This window comes from Impatiens glandulifera, chromosome 2 (assembly GCF_907164915.1).
Source record: "Impatiens glandulifera chromosome 2, dImpGla2.1, whole genome shotgun sequence".
Classification (NCBI taxonomy): domain Eukaryota; kingdom Viridiplantae; phylum Streptophyta; class Magnoliopsida; order Ericales; family Balsaminaceae; genus Impatiens; species Impatiens glandulifera.
The window spans coordinates 5,502,976-5,529,327 of NC_061863.1; the positions used below are offsets into that span (position 1 = coordinate 5,502,976).

A 26,352-nucleotide genomic window follows, 5' to 3' on the forward strand; every position below is an offset into this window, starting at 1 on the left:
TTTTTTTAGATGGTAAAACAAAAGTATATTTTTCAGCCCATATTAATATGTTATAACTATAAGAATTATAAGTTCAAACTCAAAACTAACAATAATATATATATATATATATATATATATATATACTAACTTTTAAAAATAAAAAACAAATATACCTATGAAAAAGATGCTTATTGGAAAAACAAAAATAAATTCCAAAACTTAAAATTTTCCCAAACTTATAAACAAGATGAAATTCAATAATAAATTTGTTCAATAACAACTCATGTGAAATCAAATATCAACAATATTATAAATTAGTTATACTATAGTGATTATTAAGTTTTCACATTAAGGTCTAACATATTTGAGGGTTATTATAGCGATTTTTAAGTTTTTACTTAAAATGCTTTAAATAAAATTAAAAGTTATGAATACAATTGTTTTTTTTTTTAAATAATTATTTTTATAATTAAATAGATTACTTTTATTTTCTTTATATTATTATTATTATTTTTTTTTTCAAGTGATTTCTTTGAAACATATGGACAAAATTCGTTTTTTATACAAATGCAAGTGGTTATTTTTATTTAAAAATATTTCTTTGTTTAAGTATTTTATTTGAATATTAATTTAAATAAAAAAATATTTTTAAATAATCTTAATATTTATAATTATATCCACTCTTATGAAAAAAAAATACTTTTTATTGGAATTTTTGTCAATCAGCTTGATGGTCTTTACCTAGGGATGACAACGGGTACCCTACCCGTCGGGTAGTTAAGTACTCATCCCCATACTCGATTTCCATTTTACTACCCGACCCCGATCACAAACCCGACGGGTATCTTTATATCTTCCCCATCCCCGATTCGTCGGGTACCCGATACCCGACGGGTACCCCATTACCCGAATAAAGTCTAAATTTATATATTTTACTATACAAAAAAAACATTGATAAATAACTAAACAATAAATAACTTTATAGTAGTAATATCGAAATATAAAAAATAGAAACATTATTTACCTATATAAGATGTTATAGATGTCGAAAACATAACAACTTTGTTGTTACTATAATTGAAGAAGAAATATTGAAAAATCTTAAGAGATGAAGATAAAGAATGATAAGAGAGATAATTTTTTATAGTTGAGGATGAAGAGAGAAGATAAAAGAGTGTTTAAGGAGGAAAGAAGTTTTTTATAATAAAAAAAAGTAGTACGGGAAATGATGAAGTGTGGGTAAGTGTGGAGTGTGGATAAGATCAAATTAAATGATGTAATTATTATAAAGATAATAATGAGACGTGAAATGTCATATTAATATTTAACAATAGATAAATAAATATAAATATATAAATATATATGTATATATTAATATTAATACAATCGGGTATCGGGTTTGGGTTTCGCACACTCCCCATCCCCGATCCCGTACCCAATCGGATACTTTCTCTCCTCCCCATACCGACCCGACCCCGAACCCGATTTAAAATACCCAAACCCGATCATTGAGTACCCACGGGTATCGGACATACAAGTACCCATTATCATCCTTACCTTTACCTACTTATTAAAGAAACCGAATAACGAGGCCTTGGAAAACCATGAGTTGTATATTTTTCATCCTCAATTATTGAATTATCATATTATTATTTAAAATAAATAAGTTTGATTTTTCTTTCTATATTACATATTTTTTAATTTACATAGACCTTTAATAGTTTAGTTCTTAAAATTCACTGATTAATATGTGAAAAATATTTGTTTAAAAAATAAAATAAAAATCTCAAATTTGATTTTCACTCAAAAGTAGATATGTCAATGAGATGTTGGGGACATAAAATGCATTTATCATCTCTTGTTCCGTTTTTACTTTGGAAATTTAATTTTACTAATATCCCCTTCTAGTTCGGTTTCAAAAATCCTCGCGGATACCATTTTTACCATATTTTCTAAAAAAATATATTTATTTAATAAAATTATATAAACAGATTTTTTAATATAATATACTGTAATATATTTAAAAATTATATTGTTATAAATAAATAAAATTAAAAATATTATAAAATATAATAAATAAATAAATATATTAGTAATTTTATATATTTAATTTTGTTTATATTATTTGAAGGAATGAGATCGAGATGAGTCAAGACACATATACTATCCCGAGTCAACTACTAGTCAAACCGGGGAAAAATCGTTGAAATGTAATATATATATATTCTCACTAATCATAAAATATATACTTTTTTTTATTAATAATTTATATATATATATATATATATATATATATTAAACATAGTTACCTTATATATATTATATTATTTTTCATCCTTAATTTTATATTTTTATATAAATACCTTATATATTTTATTATATATTTTTTTCTCTCATCATATATATATATAATATATTTTCTTCATTAGCATAATAGTTAATATAAAAATTAACTAATGCTTAATAAATTTTAAATACAAAATATATATACATACACAAAATAATAAAATTATTTCAACAATCTCAAGTGGTCTAACGATTAAAGTGTTTACATTTCATGCTTGAGACCATGATCGAATCCCAAAACATGCAAATTTAGATTTTCAAAAATTCATTATTGACTATAATATTTGGTGACGCAACTTTTAAACAAAGGATACGAGACATCTGAAAATGTGAGGTCGGAATTAGTGGTTGGTTTGGCGAGCATTTGAAAATGTGAGGTCACGAGATATAGGTCGGGTGATGAGTGGTTTGTCAATTGTGAGGTCGGAATTATTGGTTGGTTTGACAAACATTTGAAAGTGTGAGGTCACGAGATGGAGGTCGGGTGATGGGGTGTTTATCGAGTGTGAGGTCAGAATTATTGGTTGGTTTAACGAGCATTTAAAAGTGTAAGGTCACGAGATGGAGGTCGGGTGTTGGATGGTTTATCGAGTGTGAGGTCAGAATTATTGATTGGTTTAGCGAGTATTTAAAAATGTAAGGTCACGAGATGGAGGTCGGGTGTTGGATGGTTTATCGAGTGTGGTGTCGGAATTAGTTGTTGGTTTGACGAGCATTTAAAAGTGTGATGATGTCACGAGATGGAGGTCAGGTGGTGGGTGGTTTATCGAATATGATGTCGGGAATTAGTTGTTGGTTTGACGAACATTTGAAAGTGTGAGGTCATAAGATGGTGGTGGGTGGTTTGTCGAGTGTGATGTCAGAATTAGTGGTTGGTTTGACGAGCATTTAAAGTGTGATGATGTCACGAGATGGAGGTCGGGTGGTGGATGGTTTGTCGAATGTGAGGTCAGGAATTAGTTGTTGGTTTGACGAGCATTTGAAAGTGTGAGGTCATGAGATGGTGGTGAGTGGTTTGTTGAGTGTGAGGTCGGAATTAGTGGTTGGTTTGGCGAACATTTAAAAGTGTGATGATATCATGAGATGGAGGTCGGATGGTGAGTGATTTGTCAAGTGTGAGGTCGGAATTAGTGATTAATTTGACGAGCATTTGAAAGTGTGAGGTCACGATATTGAGATCAGGTGAGTGGTTTGTCGAGTGTGAAATCAACTAAGATTTGTGGATTCTTCTTTGAGGGGATAAAAAAAACATATGAAAAAGTGTGAGTTACAAGATAATGGTTAATCGAGAGGTTATGTGGAGTGGCGAAGGAATAAAATATATATTAACATTAAGTTTAAGATTAAACTTAATTTTTACAAATTAAAACTAAATTTAAATTAATTAGATTTGAATAACATTAATTCTATTAAAATATTTATAGATAAATAATATTTTAAATATATTTTTATCAAACGTAAATGCAGGATTCATGACAGAATATAATATTATAAATTTGTGTTTTGGTAAACAAATTTATATGTTAATTTATTATTATTATTATTGTTATTTTTTTCTTTTCTAAAATCAAAATTTACCTATATTTTAATTGTTTAATAATGATATTTTCCGAACCAATGAAACCTATCGAAAACTGTTTGTTGTGCATTTAATTTCTCAAATATATTATTTCTCCATCGTTAGTTTGAAGAAGGAAGGATACAGGGTTTTGAAACAGCAAATCCGAGCCCAGAAGCTTGAAGCAGCCTTGAGCAGTAATCAAAGTTACTAGTGGTTCTTCTCATTTCTTACTTTGTCGTCTGCAGAAACCCTAAACCAGTAAATATACTGATTTCAGGTTCTTCAGTTCTTCTCCTCCTCCTGCAACTTATCTTCTTTCTACATGGAGCTGCTGCCCGGCCTTTCTTCGTTCTCAGTCAGACCGCCGCCGCCGCCTATCGTCTCCACCTCAAGGAATTACCCGTCTTCTCTCCCTCTTCACTGCAATCTGAGCCGATTACCATCATCCGCCAATCCTAAATTCAAAGGTCAACTTCCGCCTCTTAAACTCGAAATTCTTTCGTTTTTGGCATTCAAATAAAGCAACTCAAAACAAGTCGATTATTCATTGACCTTTGTTCTTGTTTTACTCTCTGGGTTACTTTTTGCTCAAATCACTTGTGAATATAATGAACTTTCTTATGCGGAAATTAGATGTTCATTTAGAATGATCTTTATGCATAAAATTATCAGGTTGTCATTTTGCTAAATCAACGAGACAACATCTATTTCTGCCACAAGCTGTAGTTAGTGATACAGCTAAAGAACAGAGTGATTCGATTCAAGAATGGGAACAACAACAACAATCATCTGTGGGAGATGGTTTTACTGATGAACATAGTGAGATCACAGATTCAGAAGTGAAAGATGATACGAAAATGACTCGAGTATGTGACAAACTGATTGAGGTTTTCATGGTTGATAAACCTACTTCCACTGACTGGAGAAGATTACTAGCTTTTAGTAGGGAATGGGATAACATCAGACCTCACTTCTACCAGCGGTGTCTTGATCGAGCAGATAGTCAGTCTGAACCTGAAATGAAACACAAACTACTACGATTTGCAAGGAAGCTGAAAGAGGTGTCATTCTTTCCTCTACTCTTTTTTGAATTTTATTGCCAAATTTACTCAAGTCTCCACGATTCACAGAAATTTCTTCACCAATGAGAAATGTCGTATGATGCAGAGTTGTCTGACTGATTTCTATATGTATTTAAAACTGTGAGCTGCAAATTTTGTTGTATGATTTGTATGGAAATTTAAAAATTACATTATTTCATATAGAAAATTTTCAAGGCATTACTAGAATTTGCTCGTGTAAATAGTGGGGATTGGACGATGCTACTACCCTTAATAGGAGATCATTTGGGCTTGTTTGATTTGAATAACCGAGTGGTGTTTGATGTAGGTTATAGAAAATCAGACTATTTGGGGTTATTTAGGTAAAAAGACAATAGGGAGTATTATGATATCTTTCGTTGATGATTTGATTGTTGTTATGGATGAGTAGATTGTTGATTGAAAATAACCCACATCAAACAAGGCATTGGTGTTCTCGTTCAATGCTGTTCCTGTTTTCCCAATAAAAAAAAAAATACTTAATTGACCCTGTATCTTGGTTATAGTCTCTTAACTGACACAATGGGCTGGAACATTTTCTTTGGCAGGTTGACGAAGATGTTCAAAGACATGATGAACTTCTAGCAGTGTTAAAGAACGAACCATCGGATATCAATGAAATTGTCACCAGACGTCGAAAAGATTTCACGAAAGAGTTCTTCATACATCTCCACACCGTAGCAGAATCTTATTACGGAAATCCAACAGAACAGAACAGTGAGTTATATAAATTACGTAATTAAACATATGCATTTAATATTCTTTACGATTAAATACAAAAATAATTGTTACATATCTATTCACTAGCCGTGGCAAAGCTTGGTAACCTCTGCTTGGCTGCAATCCAAGCTTACGATACTGCATCAGAAAATATCGAAGCACTGAATGCTGCGGAATTGAAGTTTCAAGATATAATTAATTCTCCTTCTTTGGACGTTGCATGCCGAAAGATAGATGACTTAGCCGCAAAAAATCAACTAGATTCAGCACTAGTGCTTATGATCACGAAAGCCTGGTCAGCTGCAAAGGAATCGGACTTGACAAAAGGAGAGGTAAGCCTATTTGGTAACTGATATTTTGTCACGATCATGATTCCATTGGAAAATGATCAAAGTCAAAATTGAAATTGTGGTTTTGTTGTTTCATTTGATATACAGATTATTTTCTAGATAATGATCCAAATTATAGTGAATTTTTTTATTATTAACGAGGGTACGAATGATTGGATTAATAACCTACCTGAACAAGTTTATTTTGAAATAACCTATTTATTTATTTTACAGGCAAAAGATATACTTTATCATCTATATATGACAGCGAGAGGCAACCTTCAAAGGCTTATGCCTAAGGAAATAAGAATTCTGAAATATCTTCTCACAGTTGAGGATCCACAAGAACAGTTATCGGCCTTAAGAGATGCGTTCACACCCGGGGAAGAACTTGAAGGAAAGGACATCGATGCTCTTTACACGTACGCATTTTACTCTTATATAGCTATTATTTTCTTTAGGAGAAATAGAAAACCCTTTCAAAAATGAAGCTATTTCTACTAGTTAATAGTTCACTTGTTCGATTTTGGTTTAATTTGTTAATAATTGACAGGACTCCGGAAACGCTATACACTTGGATGAAGGCTGTAGTAAATGCTTATCATTTTAGTAAGGATGGAACTCTTTTAAGGGAAGCTAAGGATTTGATGAATCCGAAAGTAATACAGAGATTGGAAATATTACAGAAGCTTGTTGTGGACAACTTCATGTGATAGTGTTAATGTTTTTCGTTGAGAAAGACTCGGTGAATTTGTAAGTTAAAACCCGATGGAAGAGAAAGGGCGGCGGTTCACAATAAAGTGTGAAGTTGTCGAGATCGAAAAGAAGGAACTTTCGGATGTTGTGCCTGAATTGGAAGGTAAGGGAAAACGGTTGTACATATAAGGTCTGTTTTCGAATAGCAATTTCTCACAATATTGGATTAATTTATAACAGTTTTACTGCTGTATTTAATAATTTTGAAAATTGATATTTTATGACAAACACAAACACAAATTTCATTGAGTTTCGAATTATTGGTATAAGATTGTTTTATAGATATGGACTTTAGTGTGATTTTTAGTTTAATGATATGAAGATTATAAGATCATGATTCTTGTTTTTATTTTTCTCATAAAAAAAATACATTTCTAGCCCAAGTAAATAGAAGATAAGCTGGGTTAAGCTTCTAACCATCTCCATTTTAGATAATCTTGAATTTTTGCTAATTTTTTCAGGATAAAAAAATAATTCATAGGCATGTTGTAACTTGAACGAAATTTATATTAAAAATAATAATTAGATTATACTAAATTTAATTCGAATATCGGTTAGATTAGTGGGTTAGTTTGAATATTTTATATATTTATGAAAAATAAATATTAAAAGAAAGTTGAAAAACTACTTATAATAGTTAAGTGGTGAATTGTACTTTGATTATTTATGTATGTAATTGTAATCCAATACTAAAGAATAGATGTAAAAAAACACATTAAAGTAATTTAAATCTCTTAAAAATTTACATGATTATAGGATGATTTCCATTAGAATTTTAATGTTTTACAAAAATATGTTTTATTTAACCTTTCTTATATTTTATTATTTGAAATCAATTAATGTACTATTTAGAGTTGCGTTAATACACATGAACTATATTCATATTTTTCTTAAATACTAAACATTATTTAAAAAAATTCGTCAATGTTATTTCTTTTATATTTTTTTTCCAAGGAGCACTGAGCTTTGTTTCTTCTTTGGAGTGCGATTAATCAATCTACTCAACCAATTTAACCAGACGAGAGGAACTTGCTGTCTGACGGGCTCGAACCATCTGGGATATCCACATCTTTTTGTCGATAATCAATGTTATTTTAGAGCCCAAATCACTTGTTAAAATAACCTATTTAACTTTCATTTAAACAAATTAAGAGTTGTTTGTGTTGTATTTCTTTGATTTTCACGAAATATATTAAATCGTAATTGTCGTCTTCTTGTAATAATCTTAAAATTATTTATAAATCGTGTTAATTTTTTTTATATATATATTTCAAATATCTAATCTATATATATATAATGATGCTTAATTTTTCTGGATTGTCGGGTCGAGAGCTGTTATTAATTTGAATATATATGTGAGAGTAAATGGATACTTATGTCGGATTGTGGGTTGACTCGTTTATAAATTTAAAACGGTTAAAAATAAAATTAAAAATGCGTATTTTTACCGTAATATTTTTTTACGATTTTTTTATATTATTACTCGTGCAAATGCACCGCTAGTTATTATAAATGTGATAAGTGAATTCGTTACCGTTATATTCATCCCAAAAAACATAGCAAAAACTTTATAGAATGACATTTCAATAAGTTTTGGGTTATTCTAGAAACTATTAAAAGTTTAAGGGTTCAACTATGTTCTTTAAAAACGTCTGATAGTCTACGTGATCTTTATTGCCGAATGAAAATAATCTATGATTCAGTAGTAAAACACGTATCTCGTTAGTCTTCTTCTCTTGTATTAGCGTCTTCTCTAGTCGTTTTCCCCTGCTGGTGAGAAAGTTGCAGAGCAAAAATGGCAGGACAATTGGCGATCGCTTTGAAAGCTCTGTTCATCGTATTAGGATGTTTCATGATAGCTACTCTCATTTACACAATTTCCATCGACGGCCTTCCTTTCCGTAAAGAGCTTCTCACTCCGTATGTTAACCTCTCTCTCTTTCTCTCTTCGGAATTGATAGCGGAAACTGATTTTACCTTCATTTTCTTGTCATTGAAACTTGTTCGCAGATGGATGGGAGCTACCTTAATTGATTTCTACATCAACGTTGTTGCTATAGGGGTAATTATCACTTTTACCTGAAATCTTATACTGTTTCATCATTAGAGACTTAAGTTACACTGCTTGCATTTGAATTTTCATTTGCTAACTTGTAGTAACTTCATGTTTTGTATATCAGGTTTGGATTGTCTACAAGGAATCTAACTGGATCACTGCAATTTTATGGTCAATTTTATTAGTATGCTTCGGAAGGTATGTTTATATAGTTATCTCTCTATGTCATGACTGATTGTTTGCATTTCATCTTGCTAATTGGGGACCTTTTTTCTGTAATTGATTGAAATCTGATTAATATATTGCATCATTGTATTTCATATGTAGGAAGTTAAGAATAATCAATGAGTGATTAAAGTTGAGATTATGTGAATTTGTTGCGGTTTCTGAGCGATTAAGAACAAGATACTGAATGAAAGAGATGAGTATAAGACTGTGATTGACTTAAGAATGAAGATTAGATGCTTTACAAAACATTCCATTGTTTTATATTTATACTACTATTCTAACCGACTAACTAAACTACTAACCAATATACTAATTATCTCTAATCATACATTTGACCAAATTATACAAACATCTCATGTCTGTGACAATTGAGTTGATTCTTATGGATAATATTTATTAAATTTTATAATGAATACTTCTTTGTCAACTTTATGGTCAATTTTTATTAGTATGTTTGGATGTATGCTTCCCTAGCTCCCTCTGATATTGCCTGATTTGTGATAGAATTTCACTATTGATCATTGCCATTAGTGATTGTTTGCATTTCATCTTGTTATGTTTTGATAATTGGGGATCTTTTTCTGTAATTGATGAAATCCTTGATTAGCTTCTATGACTTTGATACACTGCTTTAGTATATTTCATATGTAAGGAGTTAGCAATAATGAACGAGTGATTAAAGTTATGATTATGTGAATTTTGCAAACATGTCATGTCTATGACAATTGAGTTGATTCTTATGAATAATATTCATTACATTTGATAATAAGTACATTTTTGTTGACAGTATAACCACATGTGGTTACATAGTATTGCAATTGCTCAAGCTGTCACCACAAGAATCCGTGCAAGATCCAATGTACCATGTTTTATTGCGGAAACAGAACCAGTAAGTCCTCGGAAATTTCATACATAAATGGTTTTGTTCCTGAGCTTATTGTTAATTATATGAAAGAGGTCTGCCTGCTGGCTGTCCTTAGCACGTTTTTGAAAGTGTAGATTTTTTGCTTTCACTTTTATATTTGGGACTCTAAAGTTCCTTCAATTTTTAGCTGAGTGGATATTACATTTTAATCGTAACTTTTACATATTTATTTGCTACTGTAACCCCTTAAGGATATTTGAGAATTAGACAAGCTGCACGACAAAAGATAATTCAAATAAGTTCCATTTAATCTCCACCACTGTTCCATTAGCTTTTATTGGTTTTGCAATATTATCAACATTCCTTTCTCTTAAATAATATTTTCTTTTTATGTTTCTTCAATTTAGGATTGCAGTAGAACAGAGAAATAACACGTATGTTGTACTAGCAAGAGTTATCTTTGGCATCCTTGGTTGCTTGATGTTGGGAACCTTGATCTACACCATCTTGACTGATGGTTCTCCTTTTCGAAGTGAACTTCTTACACCGTAAGACTATTTTCATAAGTTCCTTATCCTATATCTTTGAAGAATCTTTCTACCTTTTGCATTTTAGTAGTTTTATTTTAAATCTTGTTCATATTTACTTGGTAACTTATTTCTTATAATGATATATTATATCCTTCCTAAATGATCTAAATAACTTGTGATAAAATTATTACAAGAAAAAAGATGGAAAGATTAAATTCTGATGATAATGGAATAGTTAAAATAGCTGGATTAAGATAATAAGTTAAAATAGTTTTGGCATATAAATTTTTTTAACCGTTTTTGATATCATAAAATGTAAGTATGCATTTTGAAAACATCCATAGTGAGGTCAATAATCTTTTACTTTTTTGTTTCATTGTAATCTTTTGCGACTAGAAAGGAAAGAGGTTTAACCATAAAGAAGATGATGTATACAGTATACACTAGACCACTTTAAACTATGGAAGGAAATAATTAAGAATTAAAACACTTCAGTATTGCATTAATATTATTTCAGGCACATTTTATTTCATAGGCGCGTTATTTAAGGTGTCCGAGGAAATCTATGTTCAAAATTTTTCTTCATTATACTTGAATGGATTATTTTAACTGATGGTTAAGTTACTTTCAGGTGGATGGTGGCGACCCTCATTGATTTTTACATCAATACAGTGGCTTTATCGGTACATGAACTTCTTTTAGTATCAAACACTATCAAGAGCCTGTAACTTTGTTCAGTTTATGAAAATGAAAGCATACTATAAGATTACTAAATAAGCAATAAGAACTTTAGAATGTTTCCATTTATCCAAAATCGGATTAATCTTTAGGAGTTTACATTTCTTGATGAAAAAGTGGATTATTTACGTTAAATGACTAAAATATCATTATGATTCTATATGTGTGCCCTATGAGGATATTTTGTAACATGTTTGCGTTCTTTACAGGTATGGATAGCATATAAGGAATCAAGTTGGTTGAGCGCAGTTGTTTGGATTATCTTACTAGTATGTTTCGGAAGGTAATAATCATTTGACCCAATTCAGGACTTTTCCACCCAAAATGTTTGGAAATTTAATTTGGCAACACTTCTGGATTAGAACGCCAATAAATTTATGATTTGCGTCTGTCCAAATTCAGTTTTTAATGGCTAACTATTTTTTTTTTGTTTTTTACAGTTTTACAACATGCGTGTACATAGTTCGCCAGCTATTATACCTTTCGCCCCATGATCCAGTCTATCTTGTTCTCTTGAATAGTGGCGACAGGTAAGTTCGAGCTTCTTCTTCTTTTTCATCCCTTTCTAGGTAGTCAAAACAAAACAAAACAAAAGAAGAATTTTATTGATTGCAAGCCAGTATCTCATTGTTTCGCTAGCCTATCATGCAATATTTCTCGACGCAATTTGGTTATATGTTTTTTTTTTTATAATTGAAAATGTCAGGAAATTGTTTAAAACGTGTTAATCAAAATAATATTTCCATGTCTCTATTTCAAGCCGAAATGGCCCATGATATGGAAACACTTTAGTTTTTGAATCTGGATTAGAAATTATTAGAAAATCTGATAGATGATTCGATACAAAAAGTGATTAATGATGGGATATTGGTTTGTTTGATTAAATTCAAATAAATCTCGGTTTCAATCTAGATTGTGTTATAGTCTGCTCAATTTTAACCTATTTTCAGGGACGTTACTAAGATGTGAATAATTAATCATTGGATTAGGTAACTGCTTGCTTCATTATTAGAGGACGAAATACTAGGAAAGGTAATTAATCATCTCCAAAGATTTTGTGTAGAAATATATGTTTAGCTTGGATAAAATTATTATTGTTGTTGTTATTTTTGTTTTTTTACCAAGAACCCATCTCCAAAATCGCTTCGTTTTTTATTCTATGATTTTCCAATTTCCATTGTTTATCTAAATCTTACCAATTTTAATTTTCTTGTTATCATGCAGAAAGAAGCCATGAGAGGGGAATCGAGACTAGAGAGTATATGAAGTGTTTCTTGTTGGACCAACAGTAATAATGTCTTTTACACTATAGTTTGATTCTTGTTGTTGAAGTATTTTGTATATTTTGAAATTATTTTATAGGACAAATATTATACAACAATGTTTATATTGCAGAGAAATTGTATACCCTTATTAATATAACTATAACCCATTAAGCCACATTTGTAAAATAGGTTCATATGTTCAGTCAATGTTTTGTTTTGTATGACTCTTTTAATCCGAAGTTAAAAATGAGAGTGTTACATTCTAAAGAAAATATACAATATTTTAATTAACTTCTTAAATTAAAAATTATCATATATTTTAATTAACTTATTAAAATAGAAATTATGGACATAATAATAATTCATATTAAATATTGTGTTGAAAATTCATTAAACTGATTTTATTGTTTAAAAAAAATACATACATTATCGGTTATCAATAATTTTATTGTCTTAAAAATTATATCTATAATTCTCTAATTTTTTGGGTTATCTTGTAAATAGTTAAATTAGTTTTTTTTTAAATAAAAAAGATAAATATATAAAAACTAATCAGATAAATACAAATTAATTTCAATTTTTTTAAATTTAATTGTTAAAAACTAAACTTATCATTTAATGCTATTTTTTAGATAATTTTTATAATCCTATAATGTACAAATAAGAAATTTATAATTATATATAAATTTACTTTTATGTCAGAAATTTATAATTATAAATTTTTAGATATTTTTTTACCCTCTCTTTCTTATTCATTTAATAAAATTTATTTAGATAAACTTTTAATAAATAAATAAATAATTAAAAAATATAATATCTCATTATAGTTTTTATTATATCAAATTATAATTTTTATATTTTATCTTTTGCTTACAACATGTTTGAAGTTGAATAAATTTAATTCAATTATTGGTAGGTTTTGAGAAATAATCAATTTTAAATAATAATTTATGGTAGATGACTCACATGTTATACATTTTTAAGAAATGCTAAAATGGAGGTGGAGCATAAATGCATGACTATGTGTTATTTTAAGGGGTTACAATTTAGGCTTTGACATCCAAGCTTCATATTGAGAACATTGATCTAGACCATTTTTAAGGTAAACTTCCGTAAGACTATTTTCATAAGTTCTTTATCTCTACATTTTTTAAGAATCTTCTACATTTTGCATATTAGTACTTTTATTTTAAATCGTGTTCATATTTACGTGAAAACCCGTTTTTTAAATGATATATTATCATAAATTAAGATTAAACATTCATACTGAGATAAATTATGTTAGCTTTTATTTGTTTCGCTATAATATTTTGTGACAAGATGAAAAAGGAATTTAATGTATACACAAGACCACTCAAAATATAGTTACTAAATGAAATCCTTCTGTATTGCATTACAATATTATTTCAGGCACATTTAAGTTCATAGGCTTGTTTTTTAAGCTGTCTCAGAAATCTTTGTACAATTTTTTTTTTGTTATACTTGAATAGAACCTTTTTTGTGACGGTTGACGACCCTTGTTGATTTTTAAATGAAGTTTCAACGAAAATGAAATTTATTTAGTTTTTTAAATATTGAAAAATATATTGGTTTTTGATTTGAAAAAAAATTAAATGTGATTATTGATGGGAATTTGGTTTATTTGATTCAATTCAAATGAATCTTGATTTCAATATAGATACTTAGTCTCTGCTAGTATTGGAGCCTTGGAGGCATTATTATGAATTATCTTTATCAAAACCGATGGATCTGACTTTGCCTGGGCTCGGGTTTCGACTAACCGAGATGGCTTTGAGTTGGTTTCCTTTTTCTTCTTCATCGTCTTTCTTGATGGCATCTTTGTAGAGTTTCTTCATCACATAAGCTTCACAAAGGGTGTGCCCAGCTAATGCCATTTCTTGAGATTAGTTAGTACTAAATGTTTATGATAAAAGGTCTATTTGAATTCATATATATATATACACAAATAATTAGCAAACTTGGGATGCAAGTACTTTAAAAAGTTTGATTCCAAAATCACTCCCCCCATGTCTTCTTTTACATTTGGTTGCTAGTTATTTATTTATTTGTTGAAATTTAAATCTTCACGTGTTCCTAATTCAACTTAGAACATATTTAATCAGAATTTAAGTTTGTATTTTAATTTGTTTAAGTAATATTCTCTTCGTTTGAAATAATATAAGTGAATGGCTCGAATATTTCACTCACCTTGACTAGTTTAGAAAAACTACCCATTTCTCGTGTCAGACATTATTTGGATCTTGTTTTGATTTTCGAAGTTTTGTTTTTTTATTTTATAAGTACTATTTTAGATTTTATAAATAAAATTGTTATATTAAAAAAAGTTGAAAAAAATAGACTCCATCTTTTAGATAAGATATTTTTATTGTCAATGTGAGCCTTTTACTTGGAGAGGAAGAGATTTCTTAAAGTATAGGGACAAATGCAAGTAGTTATTATTTAATTATTTATTTTGTATATAATATGCTTAAAATCCAGTGTTATATTATTATTACAATTCTATTTTTTTAAACATTATTATATTATTATATTTTGTATTTAATATACAAAGTGTATTTATTAAAACATTTTTTATATAAAATTTATATAAAAGTGATTTTTTTAACAAATTTGTTTGATTATGGGACAAAAGATTTGTTGATAAATTTTTTATAAAATTTTATAATAGTGAATTCCTTGTATATTCTTATCAATGAACTACATGGGTCATAAAACTATATTATAATAGTCATATGGGTCATAAAACTATATTATAATGGTCCATAAAAATCCTCAATCGATTATTTTTTTCTAATAATAAAAAAAATATATTATAAGAATTTTGTATCATTTATTTTAGAGAAATGATATATACAATCACTTATACATCACTTTCATACAGCAACCTACCTGATTTGGTAAGAAAAATAAAATATTTTCTTCTCTGTATTTTTTTCAAAAAATATATATCATTTCTTTTTATTTTAATGGGTTGTTGAGAGAGTCATTAAGCTTTGTGAAGATTTAATGGATTCTTATACCTCTATAGAGTTCTTTTTTAAGTGTAACACATTGATTCAAGACGGTAATTAACTAATATTTTAAATAATATATAACTAATATTTTTTTAAATTAAACTTTATTTTTTTATAATATATATGCATACACAAAGGATGTCTTCCAAAGTTCATTTAAAAGGATTTATAGGATGGTTCCTAATTTTGATAATATTTTAGTGAATTATCCATCTAAAGATAAACATGAGAATTTTCCAAAACTGCCTTCTTTTGTTTGAAATAATCTATTATTTTCAAAAAGAAAAATATATAAGAACCTTTTTTTAGATGGTAAAACAAAAGTATATTTTTCAGCCCATATTAATATGTTATGACTATAAGAATTATAAGTTCAAACTGAAAACTAACAATAATATTTAGGGCAAATTACTTGGGCGGCCCTCGAACTATCTCGATCGCTCAGTTTTGGCCCTCAAACTAATTTTTGAAACAAATCGCCCCTTCAACTTTTATAAAGGTTACCAGTGGCCCTTCCGTCAACTTTTTGGTTAAACCTAACGTTTTAAGTTTAAAATATTATTTTTTATATATTATCTTTAATCTTATATTTTATATTTATATATATAATTATTAAATCGCTTTTATATAATATTATATATATTATTATTATTATTAAATTTTATATAATTATTAAATCTTTTATATAATAAATAAATAATATATATTATTTATTTTTATCTATATATACATAATTTATATATATTATCTTTAACTAATTTATATATAATATTTATATAATATATATTTAAAAAAATAATTTAAGTGTTAAAAGTATTTGAGTAGTTAGAATGTTACGATTACTTTTAATAAATTATTTTTAATATATATAAAACAAAGTTTAGAAATAAATTATATGAATTTTCCCTAATCATTAATTATATATATATATATATATATAAATAAATTTATATAATTTATAGAATATATATTTTACAAAATAATTTGAAAGATTAAAAGTAATTGAAACCTTCTAACTATTCAAATACTTTTAACACTTAAATTATTTTTTAAAATATTATATATAAATTAGTTAAAGATAATATATATAAATTATGTATATATATAGATAAAAATAAATAATATATATATTATTTATTTATTATATAAAAGATTTAATAATTATATAAAATTTAATAATAATAATATATATATAATATTATATAAAAGCAATTTAATAATTATATATATAAATATAAAATATAAGATTAAAGATAATATATAAAAAATAATATTTTAAACTTAAAACGTTAGGTTTAACTAAAAAGTTGATGGAAGGGCCACGGGTGACCTTTATAAAAGTTGAAGGGCGATCTGTTTCAAAAATTAGTTTGAGGGCCAAAAGTGAGCGATCGAGATAGTTCGAGGGCCGCCCAGGTAATTTGCCCTAATATTTATATATATATATATATATATCTCCTAACTTTTAAAAATAAAAAACAAATATACCTATGAAAAAGATGCTCATTGGAAAAAAAAAAAAAAAAAAATATATATATATATATATATATATATATATATATATATATATATATATATATATATATAGATAGATAGATTACAGCATTACAATGAATTTGTGATTTTAGGAAAATAATATAATCCCAAGTTATAATTAATTTTGTCACTTGATTTACTTTAGTAACTTAAATGCCTCATTTAAATATTAATTTTAATTAAATAATATTATAGAATATATCTTAATTATATATATATATATTAATAAATTTAACAAGAATATATAATGATTTTCAGGGTTAAAACTCGAAACTAACAATAATATTGATTTTTTTAAATAAACACAAATACTTAAAAAAAAAAAAAAAAAAAAAAAGAATACATATCATATTAAAAGACTTGAATGATAAGCTACAATTTATAATTCTCAAACTTACATCCAAGTAAAAAAAATTCAATAAATTATCGAGAACACAGATTTGAGACTAAGATTTGTCGATAGTATGATGTGTTTTCCTAAACATGAAATTAGGGAAACAACCGATGGATCTGACTTTGCCTGGGCTCGGGCTTCGACTAACCGAGATGGCTTTGAGGTGGTTTTCTTTTTCTTCTTCATTATCTTTCTTGATAGCATCTTTGTAGAGTTTCTTCATCACATAAGCTTCACAAAGGGTGTGCCCAGCTAATGCCATTTCTTGAGATTAGTTAGTACTAAATGTTTCTCATAAAAGGTCTATTTGAATTCATATATATATATATATATATATATATATATATATATATATATATATATATATATATATATATATATATATATATATATATATATATATATATAAATAATTAGCAAACTTGGGATGCAAGTACTTTAAAAAGTTTGACTCCAAAATTAGTCCCCAAGTCTTCTTTTACATTTGGTTGCTAGTTATTTATTTATTTGTTGGAATTTAAATCTTCAGGTGTTCTTAATTCAACTTAAGACATATTTAATAAGAATTAAATCATGTATTTTATTTTCTTTAAACAATATTCTCTTTGTTTGAAATAATATGAGTGAATGGTTCGTATTTTTCACTCACCCTGACTAGTTTAGAAAAACTATCAATTTCTTGTGTCGACATTATCTTAATCGTGTTTTGGTTTTCGATGTTTTGTTTTTTATTTTATAAGTCCTGTTTTAGATTTTATAAATAAAATTGTTATATTAAAAAAAGTTGAAAAAAATAAAGAAAAATAGACTCCATCTTTAAGATAAGATATTTTTATTGTCAATGTGGGCCTTTTTCTTGGAGAGGAAGAGATTTCTTAAAGTATAGGGACAAATGCAAGTAGTTATTATTTAATTATTTATTTTTGTATATACTATGCTTAAAATCCAGTGTTATTTAAATATAATTATTATTACAATTCTATTTTTTTAAACATTATTATATTATTATATTTTTTGTATTAATATACAAAGTGTAATTAAATTTATTAAAACATTTTCTTATATAAAATAAATATAAAAAGTGATTTTTTTAACAAATTTGTTTGTTTATGGGAAAAAAGATTTGTTGATAAATTTTTTATAAAATTTTATAATAGTGAATTACTTGTACATTCTTATCAATGAATTACATAGCAAAATTTAACGAGATCACCTCGTAACAGGGTAAATGAGCTGGTGACCAACGCAAAATTTTAAATGCGTTGGTGACAATTTCATATTTTTTTAACGAAATTGTTTTTGTCGCGAGATGCAACTGGATGCCCTGTGAAAAGTCTACAATCGCGAGATGCAACCGGCATTCGTGAGACGCAATTTTTTTTGTGGACTTTTCAAAAAAAAAAATTATCTCGCGAATGTCGGTTGCTTCTCGCGATTGTGGATTTTTCATAGGGCATTGTGAACTTTTCACACGGCATCCAGTTGCGTCTCACAACGGGAACAATTTCGTCAACAATTTCGCAAGTGGTCATCAACACATTTAAAATTATACGCTGGTCACCAGCTCATTTTAGTCCCTTTGTAGGGTTCTTTTGTCAAATTTTCCTACATATGAGTAGTGTTTGGTATGATATATTAGTTATATAGGTATAAGTTGTAAGGAGTATAAATTATAAGGAGGTATTAGAATGTATAAATTATATAGGTTATTAGTGTTTAGTTGAGAGTAAAAAATATGTATAAGTTGTATATGTTTTATTATTTTGTGTTTGGTTGGTAATATAAGAAAGTAGTAAAAAGTGTAAAAGACTATTTTATCCTTATATTTTTTTAAATTATTTTTAATGTTTATTATAAGTAGTATGTATTATTAATTAGATGAATTTTTATAAAAAATAAGATATAATTATTGTATAAATATATTTTTAAAATAAATAATATTATTATATGGTTTACAATATTTTATATATAATTACTTATAATTTAATTTATATAATTATATATATATATATAACTTATTTATATATTAATTAATTAAAAAATAATAATTTATGTATTATTATAAATATTTGTATATTGAAATAATATTAATTATTTATATAAAATAAAATATTATTAATAATAATAATTTTAATAAAATAATATTTAAAATTAGAATATTATAATTATAAATTAGTTTCATAAATAAACTATATAGTTATAAGTTGTATTAATTAATAATAATAATAATAATAATTTATATAATTAATTATAAATATTATTTATGAATAATGAAATAAAATATTAATTTAAAATTTAATTTTATATATGACTTATTTTTTAATTAAAATTATTATTAATTTTATATAATTATTATATTTAATTATGTATACAAATTATTACAGAAATAAATAATTTTAATAATATAATTTTGTTTACAGAAATAAAAATACATATTAACTAAAAAACAAATAAAAATAAGTAATTGTGTATTTATTATTATTATTATTTAAATTTAAAAATTAAACAGTTAAATTTAAATTAATATTGCAGAAACAGAACTAGTAAGTCCTCGGAAATTTCTTATATAAATGGTTTTGTTCCTGAGCTTATTATTAGTGTAGATTTCTTGCTTTCACTTTTATATTTAGGGTTCTAACGTTCCTTCAATTGCTAGCCAAGTGGATTGAAGTTGATATTACATTTTAATAGTAACTTTTACATATTTATTTGCTACTGTAACCCCTTAAGGATCTTTGAGAATTAGACAAGCTGCACGATAAAAGATAATTCAAATAAGTTCCATTAAATCTCAATCACTGTTCCGTTAGCTTTATTGGTTTTGCAATATTATCAACAATCCATTCTTTTAAATAATATTTTCTTTTCATGTTTCTTCAATTTAGGATTTCAGTAGAACAGAGAAATAACACGTATGTTGTACTAGCAAGAGTTATCTTTAGCATCCTTGGTTGCTTGATGGCGGAGGCAGGTTGCGGGCGGAGGCAGGTTGCGGGCGGCGGGCGACTTACTAAAAGGAATGGAGCGGGCGACTTACTGAAAAGAATGGAAGGAAGAATGATGGACTGAGAAAGAATGGAGAAATGGAGATGAGGGTTTACCTGGAGGAATGGACGTGTGTATTGTGAGAGAATATTGGGAATTATTATTTTTATTTGAATGAATAAATTTTGTTGATAATAACAATTATTAAGTAAAATTAAATTTTACGTGTAGGCTATCTGTCTTTATTTTTTTATAAATATAAATGCCACATAATTTATTTTTAACAAACATTCATTTCCGTAGAGGTCTTATTTTGTAAAAATTGGCAATGGAAAGCCCAATTTGTAAGGTTTTAAATAGGAGGTCCGATATTGCAATTGACACTCAATAAGAAGCCTCAATTTGTAATTCTGGCCTTTGACATAATAATAATTCATATTAAATATTATGTTAAAAATTCATTAAACTGATTTGATTGTTTTAAAAAATACATACATTATCCGTTATCAATAATTTTATTGTTTTAAAAATTAATTTGTTATCTTTTAAATAATTAAATTAGTTTTTTAAATTAAAAAGATAAATAAATAAAAACTAACCAGATAAATAAAAATTAATTTCATTTTTTTTAAATATAATTATTAAAAATTAAACTTATCATTTAATGCTATTCTTTAGATAAATTTTATAATCCTATAATGTATAAATAAGAAATTTATAATTATATATAAATTTACTTTTATGTCAGATTTTTAACCCTCTCAATTTCTCATTCATTGTATAAAATTTATTTAAGTAAATTTTTAATAAATAATTATTTTCTCTTTTAAATTAATAAAATAAAGAGAAAAAATAAGAAGAGAATTTGAAAAAGGAAAAGAATGACTGTCATATCATTTGCTCGAGAAAAGATAAAAGTTGAGTAGAGAGAAGAGAATCCCTCTAAAATTCTCTCTCCCAAATTCTCTATTTCAATCATTTTTCTAAATTAAATAAATAATTAAAAAAAGAAAAATATAATATCTCATTATATTTTTGTTATATCAAATTATAATTTTTATATTTTATCTTTTGCTTACCAGAAGTTGAATAAATTAAATTCAATTATTGGTAAGTTTTAGAAATAATCAATTTTAAATAATAGTTTAGGGTAGATGACTCACATGTTATACATTTTTAAGAAATGCTAAAATTGAGGTAAAGCATAAATGCATGACTATGTGTTATTTTAAGGGGTTACAATTTAGGGTTTGACATCCAAGCATCATATTGAGAACATTGATCTAGACCATCTTTAAGGTAAACTTCCGTAAGACTATTTTTATAAGTTCTTTAATTTGTCTCTACATCTTTGAAGAATCTTCTACATTTTGCATATTAGTAGTTTTATTTTAAATCGTGTTCATATTTACGTGAAAATCTGTTTTTTAAATAATATATTATCATAGATTAAGATTAAACATCCATATAGAGGTAAGTTATGTTAACTTTTATTTGTTTCGTTATAATATTTTGTGATAAGAAAAAAAAAAGGGTCTAATGTATACACTAGACCACTAAAAAGTCAAAAATATAGTTACCAAATGAAATCAAGCATTATAATATTATTTCAGATACATTTCAGTTCATAGGCTTGTTTTTTTAAGGTGTCTCAGAAATATTTGTACAAAGTTTTTTTTTCGTTATACTTGAATAGAACCTTTTTTTTTTTGTTACGGTTGATACCCTTGTTGATTTTTAAATGAAGTTTCCTTGGTTTTTTATTTGATAAAAATTTGATTATTGATGGGAATTTGGTTCATTTGATTCAATTCAAATAAATCCTGATTTCAATATAGATCCTTAGTCTCGGCTAGTATTGAAGACTTGGAAGCATTATTATGAATTATTTTTACTTTTAATAATTAGTTAATTTATTTCTTTAATTAATAAATAAATAATTAATTATAAAATATAATATTTTAAATTGTCATTTTTTTTTATCTAATATACAAATAAATAAATAAATAAATAATCTTAATTTAATAAAAACATCCATAAATATGGGTTAACAATCAAATTTTATCTAATGTGCAAAAAGAGGTGAATACTAACCCTAAGTTCCTGGGTTCGAGCCCGTCAGGCGAGTTCTGCGCATGATTAAATAGTTAAGTGTGTTTGCGGTTACACACTTAATCCGTTGTTCCAATTTTTTTTTTAAAAAAAAACAATCAAATTTTACTTATTTTTAAAATTTACTTAAATATTAAAAAATGAAAAGAAAAAAATCAAATACTAAGTGGTATTAATCAATTCTATTCTATATATTGTTTTTTCAAATAAAAAAAAAGAAGATAACCCTTTACTGTAAACTTTTTCAACATTTAAGAGATAATTTATCCATAACAATAGAGGAGAAACTATAATAAAGAAGAAGATGACAAACACAACCATGACTGAAAAAAATAATAAGAATACAACTCCCAAGAAAAAGAACAAAGTTATTAAAAATAGGTTTGACAACACGTATCGTTAAAAACAAATAATCACAATGTTGATGTCTTTCTACACGCGACGCACCGATAAAGTCCAAGTTTCTGTAGTTGTTTGTAATGAAATACAAGAACTTGGGTGGTTTGGCTAATCCAATAATTCTGGAGCATGAGTTGATTTGAAACAAAGAATAATATTGAAATTTAAAGTGGTACCCTTTAAACTTTAACACTGCTTTTTGGTTCGAAATCACCTTAGTCTCCAATATTCTTAAATTAGTCATTCCTCCCAATTCTTGTATTTAGTTGGAGACAATTACGAGAAACTCGAATATTGTCGATGCGAGTAGGAAGACATTTATATGTTTATTATCTTTTATAACGATTTGATAGAGATTTAAAATTCCAAGAAATCTATTTTTTAACCTTTCTCTTATCCACTTTATTCTTTTTCTTAGTAATATTTTTATTATGTTTTTCGTCGAGATTGAGTTTGTTTTCTTCTTTTACTCGAATTATCAACTCAAGCTTCTTTTATTATGATATTTATGAGTTCTATTTTGGACGCATCCAAGTTGAGTCGGTGCCAGTATCGATCAGAGAATATAATGGGTTATCTTGTTTTATTTATCTTTGCGAAAATTAACGGAGTTCAAAGTAATAATATTGAAAGATAATGAGAATTTGACCCTTCTATCTTGTTTTTTTTACAAAATATTTGTTTTGAGAATTTAACAAAAAAAAAGATTAAAGAAATTACAAATAAAGTAAATACACTATTGTATTTATAATCTAGCATTTAGAATTTAATTTTTATTATTTTCAATTTTTATTAGTTAAGTAATTTTAAGAGTTAGAAAATTTAATTGTTACAGAGAATTTATCAATGTTTTAAATTAGGGGTGAATATCATTTCAGAAGTTGACTATATTATATGTATCTTTCGAACCGGTTAATATTCGGTCCAGTTTGTCCGGAGATCTGATTTGGTTCGAAAGGTTAACCTATTAGTACTGTTGACAACCCAATTGGCAGCTCCCAACGACGATGACCTAACACGGGTGAAATCGACGATGACACTGACAACTCCACTGATCTCCTGACTCAGGGGCGGAGCCACCCATGGGCTAGGGTGGGCTCCAGCCCCACCTAAATTAAAATCCTAAAAGAAAATTTTTTATATATGTGTTTGACATGTAAATCTTAGCCCAGTTGGCTATGTTATTGAAATGTGAATATGAGGTCAGGTGATCAAATAGTCTCACCTTTAACTTATTTTATAATAATACATAAATTTTAATTAATATATAAATAAGATTTATTTATATAAAAAATTATATATAAAATTTTGTAAATCATATAATAATATTATTTATTTTAAAATTATACATTATTTTTTATTTATTTCAATATAATTAATAATACAAATTATTTATAAGAGTAAAATATAAAAATTAAAATAATAATAATAGTGTTTTATATTTCTTAATTTTAAACTATTTCAAAAATTTATAAGAAAATATAAATTAATATTAATAAACAAGTTAAAATAAAGAATTTGATATCCCTACTCAAGAACTTAACAAATCTCCTAGAATTGATGTTGATGTAAGCTCTCTTAAACTTGATCCAACATTACGTATTCCGATATGGAAATATCCTTTTAATCAAATGGATGAAATTAGACGAGCTTATATCAAGATGTGTCATATCAACCTATTAAGGATGAGTACCCGCCGACCAAATTTGGAAATCAAAATCGACGGTTCCAAAGTCATTGGTTTAAGAAATTTACTTGGTTAGAATACTCTCCTTTGAAAAATGTTGCTTTTTTGTTTCCCATGTTTCTTGTTTTAACATAAGCAACCCCAAAAACCTACATTTACAATAGATAAATTCAAATATTGAAAGCGAGTTAATGATGAGAATATATGCTCTTTTGCTATGCATATAGGATATAATATTTCACCACATAATAGGGAAGTTGAATATCTTGATAATCTAATGAATATCCTTGTCATATTGACAAAATACTAAATGCACAGTCTTCAGATGAAAAACAAAATAACAGATTACGGCTTACAACAACTATTAAAATCACTCGGTGGCTCACTTTGCAAACGTATGCATTGAGAGGGCATGACGAGTTTCCATCTTCTAATAATCGTGAAAATTTTATTGAAAAAAAAAGTGGAACATAGAAAGATAAATGTGAGATGCAAGTTGGAGTCAGCCCCAGGTAATTTTTTATCCTGGCTCCGCCCCTGTCCTGACTTTTGCCCGACGTTCTCGAGACATAACACACGTTTCACCCTACCTAGGTCCGAAGGGGCTCTTGACGTGGCTTATGCAACTTTCAACTTGGTTCACACGAATTGGATGATCATGATTTTATTAATTAATGGGTTTTGATTTTATGTTAATTAGTTTGTGTCTAATTTGAATTGCGAGTGTATTTCTGTTAATTAATTAGTTTTTGTTAATGAAAGGGTTTATGAGTGGATTTTAGATTAGAAATTGTGAAATTAGTTTGTTAAATATTTAATTTAATGCAACCACAATATTGTTATATGAATTCTGAGCTTGAATGTGTCCAGATGTCCAGATACTTAACTTAAGTGTTTCATTTTGAAGTTCATTTTTATTCGGTCTAAAGAATGTGGTTACACTGACATGATTAAAAAAGAAGTGAAAGTATAATCACCATAAATAAATAAAAAATAACAGTTACGATTTAACTCAAATAAGTACTAATCACCAAAAAGTGGAATCGATGGCCATTCCCTCAAAACAAGAAAGAAGTCCCATGATTTATTTATTTTATTAAAATGAGCTTTCAACCTTAAATTATAAATTAGGGGTAAGATGTGATTACACGTGTATTAAATCTTTTATTATTATTATTTTAGTTTTCAATATTTTTTTTATATTTTTCTAAAACTTATTCGTTTAAACCTATAATCTAACTTTTCTTTTGAAATTGCTACCATTTTTGGACTATTGTACATGTAATTGAGAAACCTATAACCTAATATATTTTTTAATTAAATGGTAAGAGTCAATCTTAGACCTTCAATTATGAAAATTATTTATTAACAAAAATTAGATTAAAATCCCTCAAGTTAAAAATGAGAGTGTTATATTCTAAAAAGATATACAATATTTTAATTAACTTCTTAAATTGAAAATTATCATATATTTTAATTAACTTCTTAAAATATGAAATAATAATGATTCATATTAAATATTGTGTTAAAAATTCATTAAACTAATTTTATTGTTTAAAAAAAAAAACATACATTATATATCCATTATCAATAATTTTATTGTTTTAAAAAAATAATTATATATCATGAAGATGAACTATAATTCTCTAATTTTTTTAATCATATTTTAAATAATTAAATAATTTTTAAATTAAAAAGATAAATATATATAAATTATTCAGATAAAAT

At 26.6% G+C, this 26,352-nt stretch overlaps 2 protein-coding genes across 5 annotated transcripts; both read left to right on the forward strand.

Moving 5' to 3' along the window:
- The first annotated feature begins 4,007 nt into the window (after nt 1-4,007).
- LOC124926899 (uncharacterized protein At4g37920-like) lies at nt 4,008-7,077 on the forward strand. Of its 2 annotated transcripts, none has more exons than XM_047467220.1 (7): nt 4,008-4,083; nt 4,167-4,356; nt 4,562-4,950; nt 5,538-5,706; nt 5,797-6,041; nt 6,273-6,460; nt 6,592-7,077. In XM_047467220.1, exons 2-7 carry the CDS (start codon nt 4,212-4,214, stop codon nt 6,749-6,751), a joined length of 1,296 nt encoding a protein of 431 aa, XP_047323176.1. In that variant the 5' UTR covers nt 4,008-4,083; nt 4,167-4,211; the 3' UTR covers nt 6,752-7,077. The 2 variants fall into 2 exon arrangements, with proteins under 2 accessions (XP_047323176.1, XP_047323177.1); XM_047467221.1 differs by having other exon boundaries at nt 4,038-4,092.
- Nucleotides 7,078-8,538: 1,461 nt separating this feature from the next.
- Nucleotides 8,539-12,633, forward strand: LOC124926164. 3 transcript variants are annotated; one of them, XR_007098336.1, is made up of 10 exons: nt 8,539-8,714; nt 8,805-8,856; nt 8,975-9,048; nt 9,866-9,967; nt 10,351-10,491; nt 11,105-11,156; nt 11,421-11,494; nt 11,652-11,741; nt 12,162-12,243; nt 12,436-12,633. XR_007098336.1 is itself a non-coding variant. In XM_047466344.1 (10 exons), exons 1-9 carry the CDS (start codon nt 8,590-8,592, stop codon nt 12,202-12,204), a joined length of 714 nt encoding a protein of 237 aa, XP_047322300.1. In that variant the 5' UTR covers nt 8,539-8,589; the 3' UTR covers nt 12,205-12,243; nt 12,436-12,633. The 3 variants fall into 3 exon arrangements, 2 of the variants coding, with proteins under 2 accessions (XP_047322300.1, XP_047322299.1); XM_047466344.1 differs by having other exon boundaries at nt 12,201-12,243; XM_047466343.1 differs by lacking the exon at nt 12,162-12,243.
- Nucleotides 12,634-26,352: the final 13,719 nt, after the last annotated feature.